Raw genomic sequence first — 17,708 nt, forward strand, 5'->3', positions numbered from 1 at the left:
ATTATTGAAACTATGGGGGCTGATGAGATCATCAAGTAAAATAATGTAGAGGGAGAAGAGAAGAGAACCTAGAAAAGAGCTTTGGGGGATTCCTTTAGTTGATGGGCTTGACGTGGATGAAAATCCAGCAAAGGAGACAGAGGAGTGGTCAGATAGTTCAGAGGAAAACCAGGAGAGAGAAGTGTCATGAAAATCTGGAGATAAGAGTGTATCAAGAATAGGGTAATTGATAATGTCAAACACTGTGGAAAGGTCAAGATGGATGAAAATTGAGAAGAGGTCAATTAAAGATCATTAGTCACTGTGGAGAGATCACTTTCAGTTGAATGATGAAGTCATAAGCCAGACTGCAAAGAATTAAAATGAAATGGAATGAAAGGGGATGAATGGAGCCAACTGTTTTAGACAGTTCGCTCCAAGAGTTTAGTCACAAAATTGAAGAGAGATATAAAGTAACAATTAGCAGAGATGGTTGGATCAAGTGAGAGTTTTTTGAGTATGAAGAAAACATGGCATGTCTGTAGGCCTGCCTCTAGTCAGTAGGGAGGTAGCCAGTAGACAGTCCTCTTTGTATCTGACTGGAGTCCCTTGGTATATGACTTGTCTCTTACTCATTTGCAATATTTTGTATTCATTCTGGTGATTCTGGAACTTGATAACCATATTTTTTGATGAGATATACCTGGGATTCCTTTCTGGTGGTGACTGTGTACCATTTTGCCCTTTGGATTCAATATGGCCCAGCATTTTTATTTTAGCATTTCCTCAATAGGGTATTCAAATTCCTTGTTTTATCATATTTCCTTGGTAAATAAAAAGTTCTTAGGTTGTCTTTCCATAATTTGTTTTCCAGGTCAGTCATTTTTGATGGTAGATGTCTCCTACATTCTTCCAATTTCCCTCTATTCATTTTACTCTGCTTCTTCTTATATCATGGAATTTTGGGTTCTATCTTATCCATTTCTTCCACCCCACCCCCACCCCCTGCCAAGGTATCTACTGCTTTCTAGGTTTCCCTTCTGCTCTATGCTGTCTATTCTTCTTTAGATATTTTTCCATTCACAGCTCTAATTACACTCCTCATACCATTATCCAATTATTTTATCCTGGAATTCTCTTACCTCATAATCCTTTTTTTGTCATATTATGGGTTACTTAATTATATTATGAATTTTTATTTGCTTATGCATTTCCTCAGTCTCTCTGCACTCCTTGCCTCTCCCCTCCTGGGGACTTTCTTGATTCATTCAGAGAACTTCTTTCCTTTTTTTCACTTTTAGTTCTTGGAGTTTTTCTTTTAAGTTTCTTTGGTGTATTTCCTGTCTAATTCTAGCAGGGGATATTTGGACACACATGCTGCCTCTCAGCTCTCTTACAAGATTTCACAATTACTCTTTTATGTTGTTAGACTTAATTGTTTTCAGGGATTGTATCTTTGTGAAAACTCAAGTGGGAATATGTTTGTAATTTACGCAATAAATTGAAGCAAAATTTTTCCATTTTAAAAAACATAATTGCATTATAAAAATACAAAATAAATGGTTATGTGAATGACAATAGAGTCTGCTCCAAATAGATGCAACTCAAGAAGGCTTTTGAAGGAAGTAGCATTTCAATTGGATTTTAAAAGATTAAAAAGGAATTCAAATGGTACACAGGGAAGAGAAAAAAGGACATTACATTTTACCCATTAGCACTGTGTCTTCCCAAAAATTATCAGGCAACATCCATGTTTTATAGAATACTTAATAAACGCCTATGCAAGATCATAGGATCATAGAGTCAGTTGATCAAAGATTTGGCTCTAAAAGGATAATAATACTAAGTAGGATCCTGTAAGCGTAACAAAGTTTGGGGTGGGGAATAAGGTTGAAGTGAATGATCTCTAAAGCCCTTTCCAATACTGGGATTATGTCACATGGCCGTGATTTGACTTTGAAAAATAGGTTATAATGTTATTCAATAAGATTAAACTGTTTACATCCCTATATAGGAAGTTGATACTTGTAACACTTGAGTACTGTATCTCTATTGGAGCAGTTAGAAGGGGTGTATATACAGATAGAGGGTGTGGGTATAAGTTGACTTTGATGTGATGATATAAAAAATTAAGGGGTGAAAAAAAGGATTGTACTGGGAGAAGCAGAAAGGGGGAGGCAGAATAGTGTAAAGTACATCACAGGAAGAGGCACAAAACATCTATTACAATAAAGGGAAAGAAGGGAGGGAGTGAGCATTGTTTGAATATTACTTTCATCAGATTTGGCTCTAAGAAGGAATAATGTACACATTCAGTTGTGTATAGAAATTTATCTTATGCTATAGGGAAGTAGGAAGGGAAAGGGGAAAGAAAAGAGAGGCGGGGTCTGATGGAAAGGAGGGCAAATTGAGGGAGGTGGTCATCAGAAGCAAAACACTGGTGAAGAGGGACAGGGTGAAAGGAGAGAGAGGGAAAATAGGATGGAGGGAAATACACAGTTAGTGATCATAACTGTGAACGTGGATGAGTTGAACTCTCCCATACAATGGAAGTGGATCACAGAGTGGATTAAAAATCCACTATAAAATCAAGAATCTTACAATATGTTGTATATAAGATACACATTTGAAACAGAGAGATATAGACAGAGTAAGGGTAAAAGGCTGGAACAGAATATATTATGCTTCAGCTGAAGTAAAAAAGCAACTGTAGCAATCCTGATCTCAGATGAAGGAAAAGCAAAAACAAATCTAATTAAATGAGATAAGGAAGGAAACTACATCTTGCTAAAAGATATGATGAAGTAATATTAATACTAAACATAGATGCACCAAGTGGTATATCAGCCAAATTCTTAGAGGAGAAGTTAAATAAGTTGCAGGAAGGAATAGACAGCAAAACTACACTAATGGGGGACCTCAATCGCCCCCTCTCAGAACTAGATAAGTCTAACCACAAAATAAACAAGAAGGAAGCTAAGGAGATGGATAAAATTTTAGAAAAAATAGATACAATAGAAAAAATTGAAGGAGGATAGAAAGGAATATATCTTTTTCTCAGTGGCACATGACACTTACATGAAAATTTTCAGATCATGATGCAATAAAAATTACATGTAATAAAGGGCCATAGAAAAATAGATTAAAAATTAATTGGAAACTAAATAATCTAATCCTAAAGAATGAGCAGGTCAAACAACAAATCATTGAAACAATCAATAATTTCATCAAAGAGAATGACAATAATGAGACAGTATATCAAAATTTATAGGATATAGCCAAAGCAGGACTTATGAGAAAGTTTATATCTCTAAATGCTTACATGAATAAAATAGAGAAAGAGGAGATTGATGAATTGGGCATGTGTGACCAGAATGGCCTTTGTTTTCTTTGGGTGGCTCAGTTTATCTCATTGGGCCTTGCTGGGTGCCGGGCTTGCTGCTCCTCTTCCAGGGCAGGAAGCCCAGAGACCCATGCCTGTGAGCAGAGAACTTCCTGTGTGACCTCTTCCGGGGCAGGAAGCCCACAGACCATGCCTTGGAGCAGAGAACTTCCTGTGTGATGAGTCATGGGGCTGGCTGAGGGGAGGTGTTGACTCCAGAGCCATGCCCTATTGGGTGTTAACCTAGGGGAAGGGGCCAACTCAAGAACCAATCGGCCCTGGTCATTCAGGCGGTGCTTGATGATGTCAAAAACTCTATAAGATGGGAGAAGACGGCTTGAAGATTCCTCTTTCCTTTTCCGGTTGGCATGGGATCAGTGGTGAGCGTGACTCTGGGCCAGCCCTTGCTCTCAGGCTGAGCCCAGATGTTTTTGATATGTATGAATTGTATTGGGTCTGTCTGTTGATATTTGTAATTTGTTTGTATTTAGTTCTGAAGTTCGGGGTGCTGGTTTTTTCCCCCAAACTAAATGAATGTTGCCTGTATGCTCCCCTGAACTAACTGAATGCTGAATTAAAGTAAGCTGGTCAACCCCTTCACCGTGCTTTCCTTGTTTAAGCAGATAAAAAGAACCTGTGCTTTCCCGGCGTGCCGGCAGCCTCCTGGGTGCATCTTATGCCCCCACAGAAGCTTCTAGCCGATTGTTAAAACAGCATGCAACTAAAAAACTAGAAAAAGAACAAATTAAAAATCCCCAATTAAATGCCAAATTAAAAAATTCTGAAAATCAAAGGAGAGATTAATAAAATTGAAAGTAAGAAAGTTATTGAACTAATAAATAAAACTAAGAGCTGATTTTATGAAAAAATGGATAAATCTTTAGTTCCTTTAATTTAAAAAAAGAAAGAAGAAAACCAAATTACCAGTATCAAAAATGAAAAGGGTAAACTCACCACCAAGGAAGAGGAAATTAAAGCAATAATTAGAAGCTATTTTGCCCAACTATATGCCAATACATCTGAAAAATAAGGTATAGATTTCTCAAAGTTAGTGATGAGGACAGTTTATTTGTATCTTTTATAAAGTCTAGTAAAATGATATATACAGATGGACATTAATTTTTTTTCAAGGTTGTGATGGTAAGTACACAATATAAACATATGGCCTTCTTTTTTTTAAACAAAACCATCAGTTTGCACAAGAATGAACACTGTGACTCAGAGACAATAACATCTCTTGTTAAACATCATATCCCTGATGCCAAATTAAGAGAAGAAAGTGAAGAAAAGCTTGTGTATACTTTGCCCTTTGAAAGGACAGATAAATTTCCAGGTAACTTATTATGTAGAATGTCTTCCAGTGGTGTAATTTTCCTGCTTTTCCTGGCTTGGTCTACACTAATCTGGAACCTGAGTATTATGTCTGGACTCCCTCTCTCACCTCTTGTTGGGGCTTCAACTGGAGTCCTCCATTGAAGCGGTACCACTTGCTCTTAAGAGGAAGAATGGGCTCTTCCATCTTTTAGTTTTATTTCATCAGACTAGGGAAAAGCTTTTTTTTTTCTTCATAAGGAAAGGAAAATTTCAATTTAAAGAGTCAGCTTCTAAGGGCCAAACTCTTTTGGAATATATCATCATTTAATTAAAGACTGTAGATATTTAATTTGTCTTTCAAACTTCCTATATCTGAGATTGAATTGTAGTACATTGTCAGAAAGTTATATGATTTAGAATTGTAAATTCCATATGGACAGAGAGATTTAAGTTCCACTTCTGTTTCTATTCATTTCTGGCCTTTTTATCAAGAAGGTTTGAAAAGCCCACTGTTTTCATTAAATCTCTTTATTTCCTCTGTACTTTTATATCCAGTTTTGCCAGATAGTTTGGTTATAAGGTCTTCCTTTTGCTTTTTGGAATATTATGTCTCAAATTCTCCTCTTCTTTATCATGATAGCTGCTGAGGTTTATGTAATCAAGACTGTGGTTCCTTGGTACTGGAGCTTTTTCATTTTGACAACTTAGAGCATTTGTTTGTTGGGCCTGGATGTTCTGGCTTTGGCTATGACATTACTGAGAGTTTTCATTTTGATATTTCTTTCAAGTGGTGACTGCTGGATTCTTTCTAGTTTTACTTTGCCCTCTGGTTCTAATAGCTTTGAACAGTTTTCACTAATGATGTATTGAAATATGATATCCAGGCCTTTTTTTAAAGGACACTAATTTCTGATGGTCTGATTATTATTAGATTATTTCTTTGGACTCTTTTCCTGGTGAGTTTTTTATAGCAAATATTTTATATTTTCTTCTATTTTTCCACATTTGGGCTTTTTCCCCTACCAATTCTTGTCTCATGGAATCATTGTTTTCTGTTTGGCTTATTCTAGTTATCAAGGAGTTCAATTCACATGTAAGTCTTTTTTTTGTTACTGTTTGTTCTAAAGTATCAATCTTCCTCTGTGGCTGTCAATTCCTTTAGCATTCTTTTTATATATTTAATTTATTCCAGTTCTCCTACAGTTTTTGTGGCCAAGACATTCTTTTCTCTGAATCTCTCCTTGAGCTTATTGTGGAGTTAGTCTTTTCTATTTGTATCTATTATGGAGTTTACTCCTTGAGTTTATCTCATTCCTTTGAATTTCTTCATAGCATTTGACCATTCTCCTCTTTACACTTGTATCTTTAAGCTGACTTTCTGCATTGTGGCTTTGCATTTGGATCAGACTTACTCCCATTATACTCTTGGGTAATGTGAGCGGGGTCTGCTTGGTCCTGAATGGAGTGGCTTAGACTAGGCCTCATCTTCTGCAGAAATTCACGTGGTTTGCCTTAATGTCGAAGTGGCTCAACGGAGATTTTGGTTTTGGCTCTTTCTCTGCTTTCTCCTTAAACAGTTTTGAACCAGAAGTTGGTTCCATTGCTTGCTTAGAAGCCTATTGGGACCCATTCTGATATTGTTTATTGTGCTGATAGAAGGTACCCATATGCTTTGTTTTCTAGCTTTTACCCCAACCTTTTCTCTTGTTGTGGCTCCTGCTATGGGTTGAGCATGGGCTGCTTGGATGCTGTGATATCTGAGGCCAGGGAACTGAGGTTTCTTGGCACTGGTCTGCCCAGTCTCTTACTGCACCTTGGGTACAAACCTTGCTTTCAGGGAAGTCTATGCATATGTAAGTCTAAACAGAATAAATACAAGTTATTGAAATAGGAGGTAGGGAGAATACTAGCAGTTGAGATGATCAGGGAAGACTTCATGTAAAAGATGATGGATGGGTTGCATCTTGAAGAAAGGGAGAAATTTTATGAGGTAAGGAGGAAATGTGTTCTAGTCATGCTGGTGCAAGGTACAAGATAAGAAAAAGGAATACAGTCTGAGGAACAGAGAGAAGGCCAGTCTGGTTGGATCACAAGGTGTAAGAAGTGGAGTAATGTGTAATGAAGAGAGAAAGATAATTTGGGGACAGCTTGTGAAGGGCTTTAAAAGTCAAGCAGAGGAGTTTATAATTTATCCTACGAGCCACAGGAAATCATTGGAGGTTTATTTTGGCACCTGTGTTGAAGATTGGAATGGGGAGAAAATTAAGGCAAAGCACTAGAGTATAATAGCGATAGTCCTGGTGAGAAGAGAGGATTGTTTGAATTAAGATAATGGCTACATGAATAAAAAGAAGGGTCAGATGGGAGAGATATTGTGGAGATAGAAATAGTGAAATCGGGCATATGTGGGGGAAGAAAGAAAGAGGAGTTGAAGATAATTCTGAGATTGTTCTTTCTGTCTGTTTGTCTCTCAAGCAATACATTTACTATCAATCTAAGTAATAATTCTTAAAATTTTAATATTATGATGTGTTCTTCAGACCTTTACAGAGATATTGATAGTTATAATGGCCAAGGCATTGTGCATTATGGTGTTTCTATGGCAACCCTGAATGAAGTATTCCTAAAACTAGAAGGGAAAACAGCAACTGATGAAGCAGGTAAAAAAACTTATGCTGGAGATTAATAATGAAATATTGAAATATATAAGCCAATAATTATGTCATGGATGATCATGGCCCCACAGCCCCAGGTTCTATGTTCCTTCTGTGAACTTAGTTTTTCTTTGTTAGTCTATTTAAAAGTGAAATGTTTATAGCTACATACACTTTCAGAATCATTATCTAATTCTTATATTAATATGTATATTAATGGTTATAAATTATTTATAGTTTTTTATCAATTGTATTTTGATTTTAATAGAATGTAAAGATTTTTCCCAAAGGAATAACTTTCTAATGGTGTAATTTCATGAATTATAGCAAATGTATGCCCAGAGATATTTTTTGTGAGAGATACAATTTTTGAGTCCTTTTAATAATACCATATAAGAAGTTGTCTATACTGCTTTTTAATGTTTGCTTAGATTAAATCAGCTAATAATCATTGAACCTTTACTATATGCCAAAGCGCTGTGCTTGAGGACCTGGACGTTAACAATAAATAATGATAATAATAAATGAATAAGATTAAACTATTAATAGCTAATGTCTTTGACATAGTGCCTGCTTCATCTCCTACAACAACCATACCATAGCATCCTACCTCATTTCATGGTCCTTCACTGGTCCAACTGAAATGCAGGCAATCTCTTTCCCAATCTCCCAAGCTAACACTTTCAGTGTTCCAGTGCTTCTGTGTCCCTTTCTCCAGGTCTGTCTTCCCATACAATCATAAAAGTGGGCAAAATTCTCTGGGAGACTGGCTTTCTTCTCCCTCCCTGTATCCCTGTTCAGATTGTCATTTGTATTATTACTATTCTCTGCCTATTTAACTACCCTCTTTGCCACTGCCATCTCCCATCCATTCCACTGTCCCTTTGTACAATTGGCAACACCCCACTCCAATACACATTTGAAAGATATCCTATAAGCAAAAGCATTCCTAGTTATAGATCTGTACTCAAGAACAAAAACAAACAAAAACCCCAAACCAAAAACACATACTCTTTCGGTAATAGATACTTAAACTTGCATCTATGAACTTAATTTTCTTTGTTTGTTTTTAATATTTTGTTGACTTTATTTCAATATATTTGGTTTCCTTTATAATATTATGCTCTTATTTTATGAATTTAAAAATGTACTGAGAAAGGGTCTGTAGACTTCACCACGCTGCCAAAGCAGCCAATGAAACCAAAAAGATTAAAAACTCTTGCTTTAGATAAATACATTTTCAAATGACTTGAAAGTATAAAAGCATTTCTCAAAGACAAACTCCCAAACAGTTATCCTTATTCTATAGGAGTAATCTAATTTAGTTTTGCTCAGTGCTTGGATTTAAGGACCATATATAGTTTACGGAATTTAAAAAATTACAAAAAACTGTAGTGTCTGTGCACATCTTATTTTTCCTTCCTAAAAAGTAAGCCCCTTCAGGGCAGGGGATTTGTCTCATTTATGTTTTTTAGCTTCCTCTGTGTCTCACACTCTCTCTTGGATTTGTTTTTTAAGGTAGTAAATGTTTGCGCATTAAATCAGCTAGCATTTAGATAGTTACTTAAGGTATGTAGAATACCTTATTTGTGTTCTCATTTAGTCCTTACAATAATCCTATGAGGCCATTTTATAGATAGGAATACTAAGGTTAAGGGATGTTAAATGACCTGTCCCGAAGTCACATGGTTAGTAAAAGTATGAGGTAGTATTCGAACTTAGGTTTTCTTGACTCTAAGTTCACCATTCTTTCCAATGTGCCACCTAGCTGCTTTAGTGGCATAATTAATTTATTCTGAGGTTTATGTCATGACCATGAATATTCTAGATGATGATATTTTAAATATTATCAAAGAGAAAACTGGTAGATTTAGAAAGCATCTTGCAATTAGTTTATTTTGTTTTCTCTCTTTCTCAATTTGCCTATAGATTTTGGCAATTGGGTACAGGCTCAAACAGAAGGGACAAGAAACTCTGAAGGCTTTGTTGAACTTGACCAGCCTCTCTCTTCACTACCTGGAAGGAGGAAGGTGACACTCAGTCGCATGGCTCTGTGGAGACGACAAGTCTGGGCAATAGCAAGGCTTCGATTCTTAAAACTAAAACACGATAGAAAAACTTTTCTGACCCTGTGAGTATAAAAATCCCACCTCTTTTTTCTCTTTAAATATGTTGTCAGAACTCTAATAGAGGAAAGGGGGGAACACTTTTGCTCTGGCATTTCCCATCATTCCTTGGAGTCAGGTTCAATAGAAGAGCCACGGTCAAGGGAGGTTGTGATCCTTGTATAAAATTGGTGAATCACAAGGAAGAACATACAGTCCCTCTTCTACTACCCAGCATAGTAAGAAACAAAGATAGAACTCAAATCTAGTTTTTTTTTCTCTCTCCTAATCTAGCACTCTTGCTACCTATGTGGTATTAGGCCAGTTACCTCAGTGTTCTGGGACTCAGTTCCTTCATCTGCAAAATGAGGAAATTATATTTAAAAATCTCTAAGCTAAGTTCTCCATTCTGTGACACTAGGTCACCTCATCACAGCAAAATTAAAGGAAAATTGAATGAGACTCCTTTCTTGTCTATTTATAGGCAACATTCCTAACCAAAACTAGTCAAACAAGAACAGAAGTGATTGTAAAAAGGAAAATAGTCAATTTCTGCTGTTTGTTGTTCTTATTTGTCCTTTGTTTTTGAAAAGGATCAATGCCACCAGGAAGGTGATGTCTTGGCTTGAAAGTGAATTGGATTTAAGTCAGGCAGGGCTGTGCAAAGACACCAGACTCACTCTCTTCTCCGGAGCCAACTGAGTCTAGTGGCAAGATATAGATCAGGATGACAAGCTGGCTTTAAAAGTTTTTGCACAGACAGAATCAATACTGCTAGGATAATGACTGAAACTACTGATTGGGGGAAAATTTTATATCATATCTCCCTTATAAAAATCTGATGTCCAACATATTTAGAAAATTACATGAATAGATAGTAACATTGTGGAAGGTGAATTCTGTACCTCATGTTTTTGGCCAATGTCTGCCAGAAACAATTAATTAATAATATTGTTAATGTACATGTATTTCTTCTTGGAGAAAGATTCAAACAGGCAAAGTTTTCTTTTAATTGGAAATTTTCCCTGGCCCAAGCAATATCTACTTATATTTTATAGTAATCATGAAACAAAGACAAAATTTCTTTATAAAGAAAAAGAGAGAGATCAGCAACTAGGGAGATCAGTAATCTAATATTTGGATTGTCCAGATTCTACTTCTTTGCCCTTCCTCTTTTTTACCTAGCACATATCCATATCTCTTATTCTAAAATCTTTTTAATCTCTCCTTTAAAATCAGTGCTTCAAAGTTGAAATTTGTGTTTGTGATCATTCATTCACTAACAATACCTTCTTCTTAGATCCCCCTTTCCCTGTTTCTTCCTATATTCTCCAAAGCCATCTGGGCCCAGTGGCAAGATATAGATCAGGATGACCAGAGATGGTCCTGGATGCAGGGGTGATCTTGGCCTTTTTTTAGTTAAGATCTTTCCCAGGTCTCAGTTTGACTGAAGTAATGTCCATTCAGTGATTAAGGCTAGGTAAGAAATGAGGCAAATAATGTTCTCTTTTACCTAGTCAAAAAAAATCAGTCTGATAGGGGAAGACCCTCAGGGTTTCTGGCCAAAACAGAAACAGTTGCTATTTACTGAGCCACTGGGCCCAGATGGTTCCGGAGAAGAAAGTGGGGCTGGTGTCTTTGCACAGCATTCCTTCACTTAAATCCAATTCCCTTGCAACTCATGGCATGGTTGTATGTGTGGTCTGTTCTTTCTTCTCAAAGAAGACCAAGATATTAGGGAGGTGATGTCATGATTTAGATGAGGACAACTGGAGATGTCCCAGGATGTAGTGGAAGACCTTGGCTTTTTAAGCTAAGGTCTTTCTGATTTCTCACTTTAACTGAGGCAATTCCCATTCAGTAATTAGAGGTGTTAAAGATATGATATGAGCCATCCTTTGGCCCTTTAATAAAAAAATTCAAACTGGGAAGGAAAGGCCCTATGGGTTTGTGGCCAAAAGAGAAACATTTACTATTTACATTGACTTTGAGCCATCTGGGCCCAAACAGTAACCATTAAGTGGTGCTTGGGTATTGTTGGCCAATTACGAGAATGAAGGACAAACAACAACAACCTATTTCCTAGTTGATTTTAATGTATTTTGACACCAAATATCTTAGTAGCATTTCTTTTTTGTTTTATTAAATTTTTTTTCTTCATTTGGAGTCTTTTTTTCACCTTTGATGAGGTATTTCTGAGGGAAAAAAGGAGTGGCTAAAAGTTTTTTTATGAGATACCTTACCTTTTCTTTTATTTTTTTTCAGTCTTTTGATTTTGTTTTTATTATTTGTTGATGTTTCATGAGTCATTGGCTTCCATTTAGTCATTGCTAATTTTAAAGGAGTTAATTTCTTTGATAAGGTATTGTACTTTTTGTTTTTCAAACTGTTAATTCTCTTTCCACACCTTTTTTTTTTAATCACAGCTCTCATTTCTTTTTTTAAAATGTTTGTTGGTTTTAGTTCTCAACATTCACTTTTATAAGATTTTGAGTTTAAAATTTTCTCCCTTCCTTCCCCTCCATCTCCCCAAGATGGCATGCAATCTAATATAGTCTATACGTGTGCAATCATTTTAAACATATTTCCACATTAGTCATATTGTAAAGAATTAGAACCAAATAGAAAACCCATGAGAAAGAAAAAAAAAACGAAGAGAAAAGAGAAAATGGTATGCTTCAATCTGCATTCAGATTCCATATTTCTTTCTCTGGTTATGAATAGCATTTTGCATCATGAGTCAAATAAAGGATTTGAGCCAGATAAAAAGGAAGAAACTATGTGTGTGACTTAGAGGAGTTTGGGCTACTGAAGAAGGCAAGATATTTAATTTCAGAACAAAAATTTTGGGGAAGATAGAGGAAAATTTTGAAGAAAACAATCACTCTCATTTCTCATCCCAATTTTTCCTCTTCTTCTCCTACTTGCTTTTCCAAATCTTTTTTGAGCTCTTCCATGGCCTGAGACCAATTTATATTTTTCTTGGAGGCTTTTGATATAAGCTCTTTGACTTTATTGACTTCTTCTGGCTGTATTTTTTGATCTTCTTTGTCACCAAAAAAAGATTCTATAGTCTGAGTCTGAGTCTGAGTCCTTTTGTGCTGCCTGGTCATGTTCCCAGCCAACTACTTGACCCTTGAGCTTTTTGTCAGGGTATTACTGCTTGTAGAGTAGAGAGTACTTTGTCCCAAGCTTCAGTAACCAGTCACCGCAAGCACTCTTCCTCCCCCAAGAATTGCTGACCAGGACTGTGACCCATATCCAAGCAGGATAAAGCAAGAGAACCACACATCTGCACCAGCAAAGCACTCCCTGCAGCTCTGCTCTGATCTGCCGCTTGATTCCTCCTACCAAGTGGGCCAGGGACTCAGGAAGCAGCTGATGCTGGAGGTTTGCAAGCAGCTGCAGGAGCTTCCTATGGCTTCCACTGCCAGCGCCTCACCACCTCCACCATTCCCAGGCCTGGGGCTGAACTATGCACTTCTCTCTCCCTGATCTAGCAGTTTTCCCACTAATCTGCTCTGTTGTCTTTGGTGTTTGTGGGTTGAGAAGTCTGGTAACTGCCACAGCTCAGTGATTGATGGCCCTAAGGCCTGCCCCACTTGCCTCCCAGTCTGGTTGGTCCTGGTGTGGTGCACACTGGGCTGTGCTCCGCTCCCAGCGTAGATCCTTGCCAGAGACCATCCAGGCTCTCTTGGGCTGGAGACCTGCTTCTCTCTGCTATTTCATGGGTTCTACAGCTCTAGAATTTGTTCAGAGTCATTTTTAATAGGTATTTGGAGGGACCTGAGGGAGAGCTTAAGCAAGTCCCTGCTTTCCATCTGCCATCTTGGCTCTGCCCCTCCAAGGTTAAGTTTTGAGGCCATTTTTATTTGTTTATCTGTTTCAACTACTTGTGAGTGTTTGCACTTCTCTAAGCACTTAGTTAAAATGTTAAAAGCCAATTTTTGTCATTCAATCATTTAAGTTATGTCCAACTCTTTGTGACCCCATTTGGGGATTTTCTTGGCAAAGATACTCGGCAAAGATGCTGTTTCTTTCTCCAGCTCATTTTATAGATGAGGAAACCGAGGCAGGCAAGGTTAAGTGACTTGCCCAGGTTCAAACATCTAGTAAGTATCTGAGGTCAGATTTGAACTCACAAAGAGGAGTCTTCCTAACCAGCCCTGGCACCATATACACTGTGCTACCTAGCTGCCAATACCCAGTTAGCTCCACTTAATAACCTGAAAACACCCTTTTCTGTCTTTTTTACCCACTTGCCCCACCTACTTGCCCCATTCACTCCAACAATTTGCTTAACTTTCCAATTGTGCAACTTAAACTTTTCTTTCTGCCTTGTCTACTCTCGTCAGCTAATTTCTTTTCTTCTTGCTTTCCTCTTCAAGTCCTCCTTGATCCTTCTTAATATTCCTTAATTATTTTCTATCTTCCTTTGTTTTCCTAGATCCTTCCCTTTATTCAATCTTCTTCCAGAGAACCTTAAAGATTCTATGCTTTTATCTGGACATAAAGATTGTTTTCTTCAAAATTTTCCTCCATCTTCCCCAAATTTTTGTTCTGATATTAAATATATTGCCTTCTTCAGTATTCCAAACTTCTTGAAGTCACACACACAGTTTCTTCCTTTTTATCTGGCTCAAATCCCTTATCCTTCTCTCAGTCCTTCCCGTACAATCTTCTCCTGTGGAAGCCAGATTCACAACGGAGGCAGATATCAGTGGGGGCTTACGAGCTATTTGTCTGGTATAATAATCACCCACAGCATGAGTCAAACCTGGGATAGGAGACTATGTGTAAAGGGAGCTCTGAGTGATATACTTAAGAAACAAATTGCCTGCTTTTGTGGTGAAGGAAAAGAAACTCTCTGAAGTATGATCGGGTACTATTAGGAATGTTCATGAGCATTTCCTTGTCTCCTACCCTTAAAATACCCTTGTTGGCTTGTCCACTCTTGCAAAGGTATGGGAAGAGGCCATGAATGAGAAATACCAAGACGAATAAGCCAATTAATGGCTAATAATAATAACAATTGACATTTATATAGCACTTGATGCATTATACAGTAACAAGTGACTTGCTTAGGGTTGCACAGTAAGTATCAGAATTCAACATTCAGGACTTTCTGACTCCAATTCCAAAGCTCTGTTCACTATGACAAGACACTTCTCCTTGCTTAGTCAATTAGTTGTATGACAATCCAGAAAAAACGAAAGTTCACCAGGAGCTTATCAGATTCTCTGGAGAGTATGAGAAGCAGTGAAAAGTCATTCTTGCTGCAGGACTCCTGGAAACTGACAGCTTTGTAAACTTCTCTTGCCCATTGAGCTTATAAGTGTGAACTGGTCCTTTTCTTACATTTGTATATTTGGAATATGAGGATTTGAAAGGAATATACTCTTAGAGCTGGAAGGGACCTTAGAGACCATCTAGTCCAACTCTTATCTTTGACTTAAGTAAACACAGTTATGGGGAAGTTAAATGATTTGCTTATGACCATAGAGTCAACAAATAGTGGAGCCAAGATGTAAACCTTTGGTGTCTGCCTGCACATCTAGGTTGCTTTGCACCATTCAATGGTGCCTTCTTCTTTTCTCTGAGTACATATTCAAATTTTAATTTAGCCTTATATTGTGAATGAGTAAGCCAAGGAAGCTATACTTCTCTCCCTCCCCATATCATAGGAAAATTGGTAAATCAATTTGTCACATATCTAATAATCTACTTGGGGGTAGGGAAGATGCTGTGCTTGTGCCTGCATATAGATTTATAGCAGGATTGATATAGTACACATATATTTTTCTAGAAGAAGAAAAAAACTGCCTATGTTCCCCCTTGTTACTTTTCCTCCTATTTAGATTACTGGTGTTTGGAATGGCTTCGATACCTTACCTTTTAGAAGTCATAATAAATAAAATATTTCATCAGGAGACTGCTTGGGGACTTTCACCTAAAGCATATTTCCTCTCTCCTGGACAAAATCCACAAAGTCCACTCACCAGCCTATTGATCATCAACAACACAGGTAAAGAAATTGGGCTAAAATTTAGTGTTAATTTTTAAAGTTATTCATCTATTTATCTATCTATCTATTTATTCATCTATCTATTTGTTCATTTACTTATTTCATTATTTATTTATTATTGTTAAGAGCGTGAACTAAGCATGTTCTAAGTATGCCCAGAAACTTAGAAAAGGCCTATACACACATATACACAAAGATACTTTCTATATAGTATAGACTTATGTCTGTATACGTATATATATACTATCCTAAAACCATATACACACACATATGCACACACAAACACTCTGTATTATTTTTTTCCCTGAGCAAATGAGCCCATGGAAGAAGGAAGGCTATGAAACACAAGAAGATAAATTATGTGAAATTATAATTGCAAGAGCGATTTGTTTAGGAAAGACATTTTGACAAATCACTTAATCCTTGCAACTAATTGTAAGCACAAGGTAGAGATGATTTAAAAGTAAAAAGAAAAATTCCTTGCTAAAGAATCATCTAAAATTGAGCTTCATCACTCAAAAACTAGATCATGAGAGGGTTTTCACACTCAGTATCCAAATGTCCTAAATCAGAGGGTTCTGGATACACTTATGTAGGGAAAAATCATGTTTCACTTCTACAATGTTTGTCGTACTAATATGCACTGAGTTATTTGCACAAGTAAAGTTTAAGGGGCACAAATATTTTAAATAAACTAGCTTGGTTTTCACAATTGTAAAGAGCCTCTTGCATTCTTTAATGTCATTCTCGTTGACATAAGTATAAAACATCTGATAAAGCAAAATAGAGCATGAGGTGGGTATAAAGATAAAATTTTCAAATTCTTATTTTGACATTTTCATGTTGATTTCCTTTTATTTATAATTTATTAGGGTCAAACATTGAAGATTTTATAGATTCTTTGAAGTACCACAATCTGCTTCTGGAAGTAAGGGATTTTGAAAATAAAAATGACACAGATGATCCATCATACAATGGAGCCATCATTGTATCAGGTACAAAAAAGGTATGTCAGTCTCCAGTTTACTAGTTGTCAATGAGTTAGTGTTATCCAAAGAGGGAAACAGAATTTTTTAAAAATAGGGGAGGCACCATTGATTGATTGCTCTTGGGACAAACAGAACCCACAGTTGGGAGGTGGGGAAGGGGAGACAGAGATCTCAGGATACTAGTTTGCTACTAAAGAGAAAGCTTCAAGGGCACAAGATCAGATTTTTTTAATCCTCTGCCCAGTTTGATATCATTCTCAATGCCTCAGTTGCACTAGCCCCACAAATCTGTTAAATGTTGTTTCTACCTCCACAACATTTTTTCACATATATCCTCTTCTCCCACTCTAGTAAGTGCCCTTATCACATCTCACTTGAACTATTTCATTCCTTTCCTAATCTCTCTGCCTCAAGCCTGTGTCCATTTCAGCCCCTCTTCCACACTATTGCCAAAGTGATTTTTTTTTTGGAGAGGGGAAGGCAAGGCAATTGGGATTAAGTGACTTGCCCAAGGTTGCAAAACTAGTAAGTGTGTCAAGTGTCTGAGGCTGGATTTGAACTCAGATCCTCCTGACTCTAGAACCAGTGCTCTACTCACTGTGCCATCTAGCTGCCCCCAAAGTGATTTTCTAAAGCACAAGGCTGCCCATATCACCTCACTCTCCCACCACTGCCAAATTAAAAAAAAAGACAAAACTCCAATGTCTTATTATCTCAAAGATCAATAAAATTTCTTCTTGGCATTTAAAGCCCTTCATAAGCTGACCTTCATAAACCGGGCAGCTAGGTGGCACAGTGGATAAAGTGCTGGGCTTAAAGTCAGGGAAACTCTTCCTGAGTTTAAATGTGGCCTCAGACACTTGCTAGCTGTGTGACCTTGGGTAATTCACTTAATCCTCTTTGCCTCAGTTTCTTCATCTGAAAAATGATCTAGAGAAGGAAATGACAAATGAAACTGACTTTAATATACCTGACAAGTAGTCATCCCGATGCATGGCATACTTTTGACAATAGGCATTCTCCAGCCTTTTGACTTTTATGATGTACTTTATGGCTGTAACCATAGGCATAAATTATCCACATGGCAGTAATCAGCATTAGTTAAATATATTGTTGCAAACTGCTAATTTATTAAACCTATCCCAGACATTAATTATAAATTTACTTAACATTCCAGACTTGATCTGAACTTGATTTTTCACTCAAGTGAAGAATGATAAAAAAGCAGCATTATTTTTACTCATCAGCCACTGACTGATT

At 37.0% G+C, this 17,708-nt stretch overlaps 1 protein-coding gene across 4 annotated transcripts in view; it reads left to right on the forward strand.

Annotated features, from left to right (window-relative positions):
- LOC118847715 (ATP-binding cassette sub-family A member 9-like) overlaps positions 1-17,708 on the forward strand; it is a 122,642-nt gene that overhangs the window by 38,844 nt on the left and 66,090 nt on the right. For all 4 annotated transcript variants that reach the window (XM_036756316.1, XM_036756314.1, XM_036756315.1 and 1 more), the window contains 5 exons: positions 4,555-4,694; positions 7,216-7,335; positions 9,259-9,460; positions 15,293-15,459; positions 16,332-16,465. In XM_036756316.1, the coding sequence (XP_036612211.1) occupies positions 4,555-4,694; positions 7,216-7,335; positions 9,259-9,460; positions 15,293-15,459; positions 16,332-16,465 (763 nt within the window). The remainder of the gene's footprint in view (positions 1-4,554; positions 4,695-7,215; positions 7,336-9,258; positions 9,461-15,292; positions 15,460-16,331; positions 16,466-17,708) is intronic.

Source organism: Trichosurus vulpecula, chromosome 4 (assembly GCF_011100635.1).
Source record: "Trichosurus vulpecula isolate mTriVul1 chromosome 4, mTriVul1.pri, whole genome shotgun sequence".
Classification (NCBI taxonomy): domain Eukaryota; kingdom Metazoa; phylum Chordata; class Mammalia; order Diprotodontia; family Phalangeridae; genus Trichosurus; species Trichosurus vulpecula.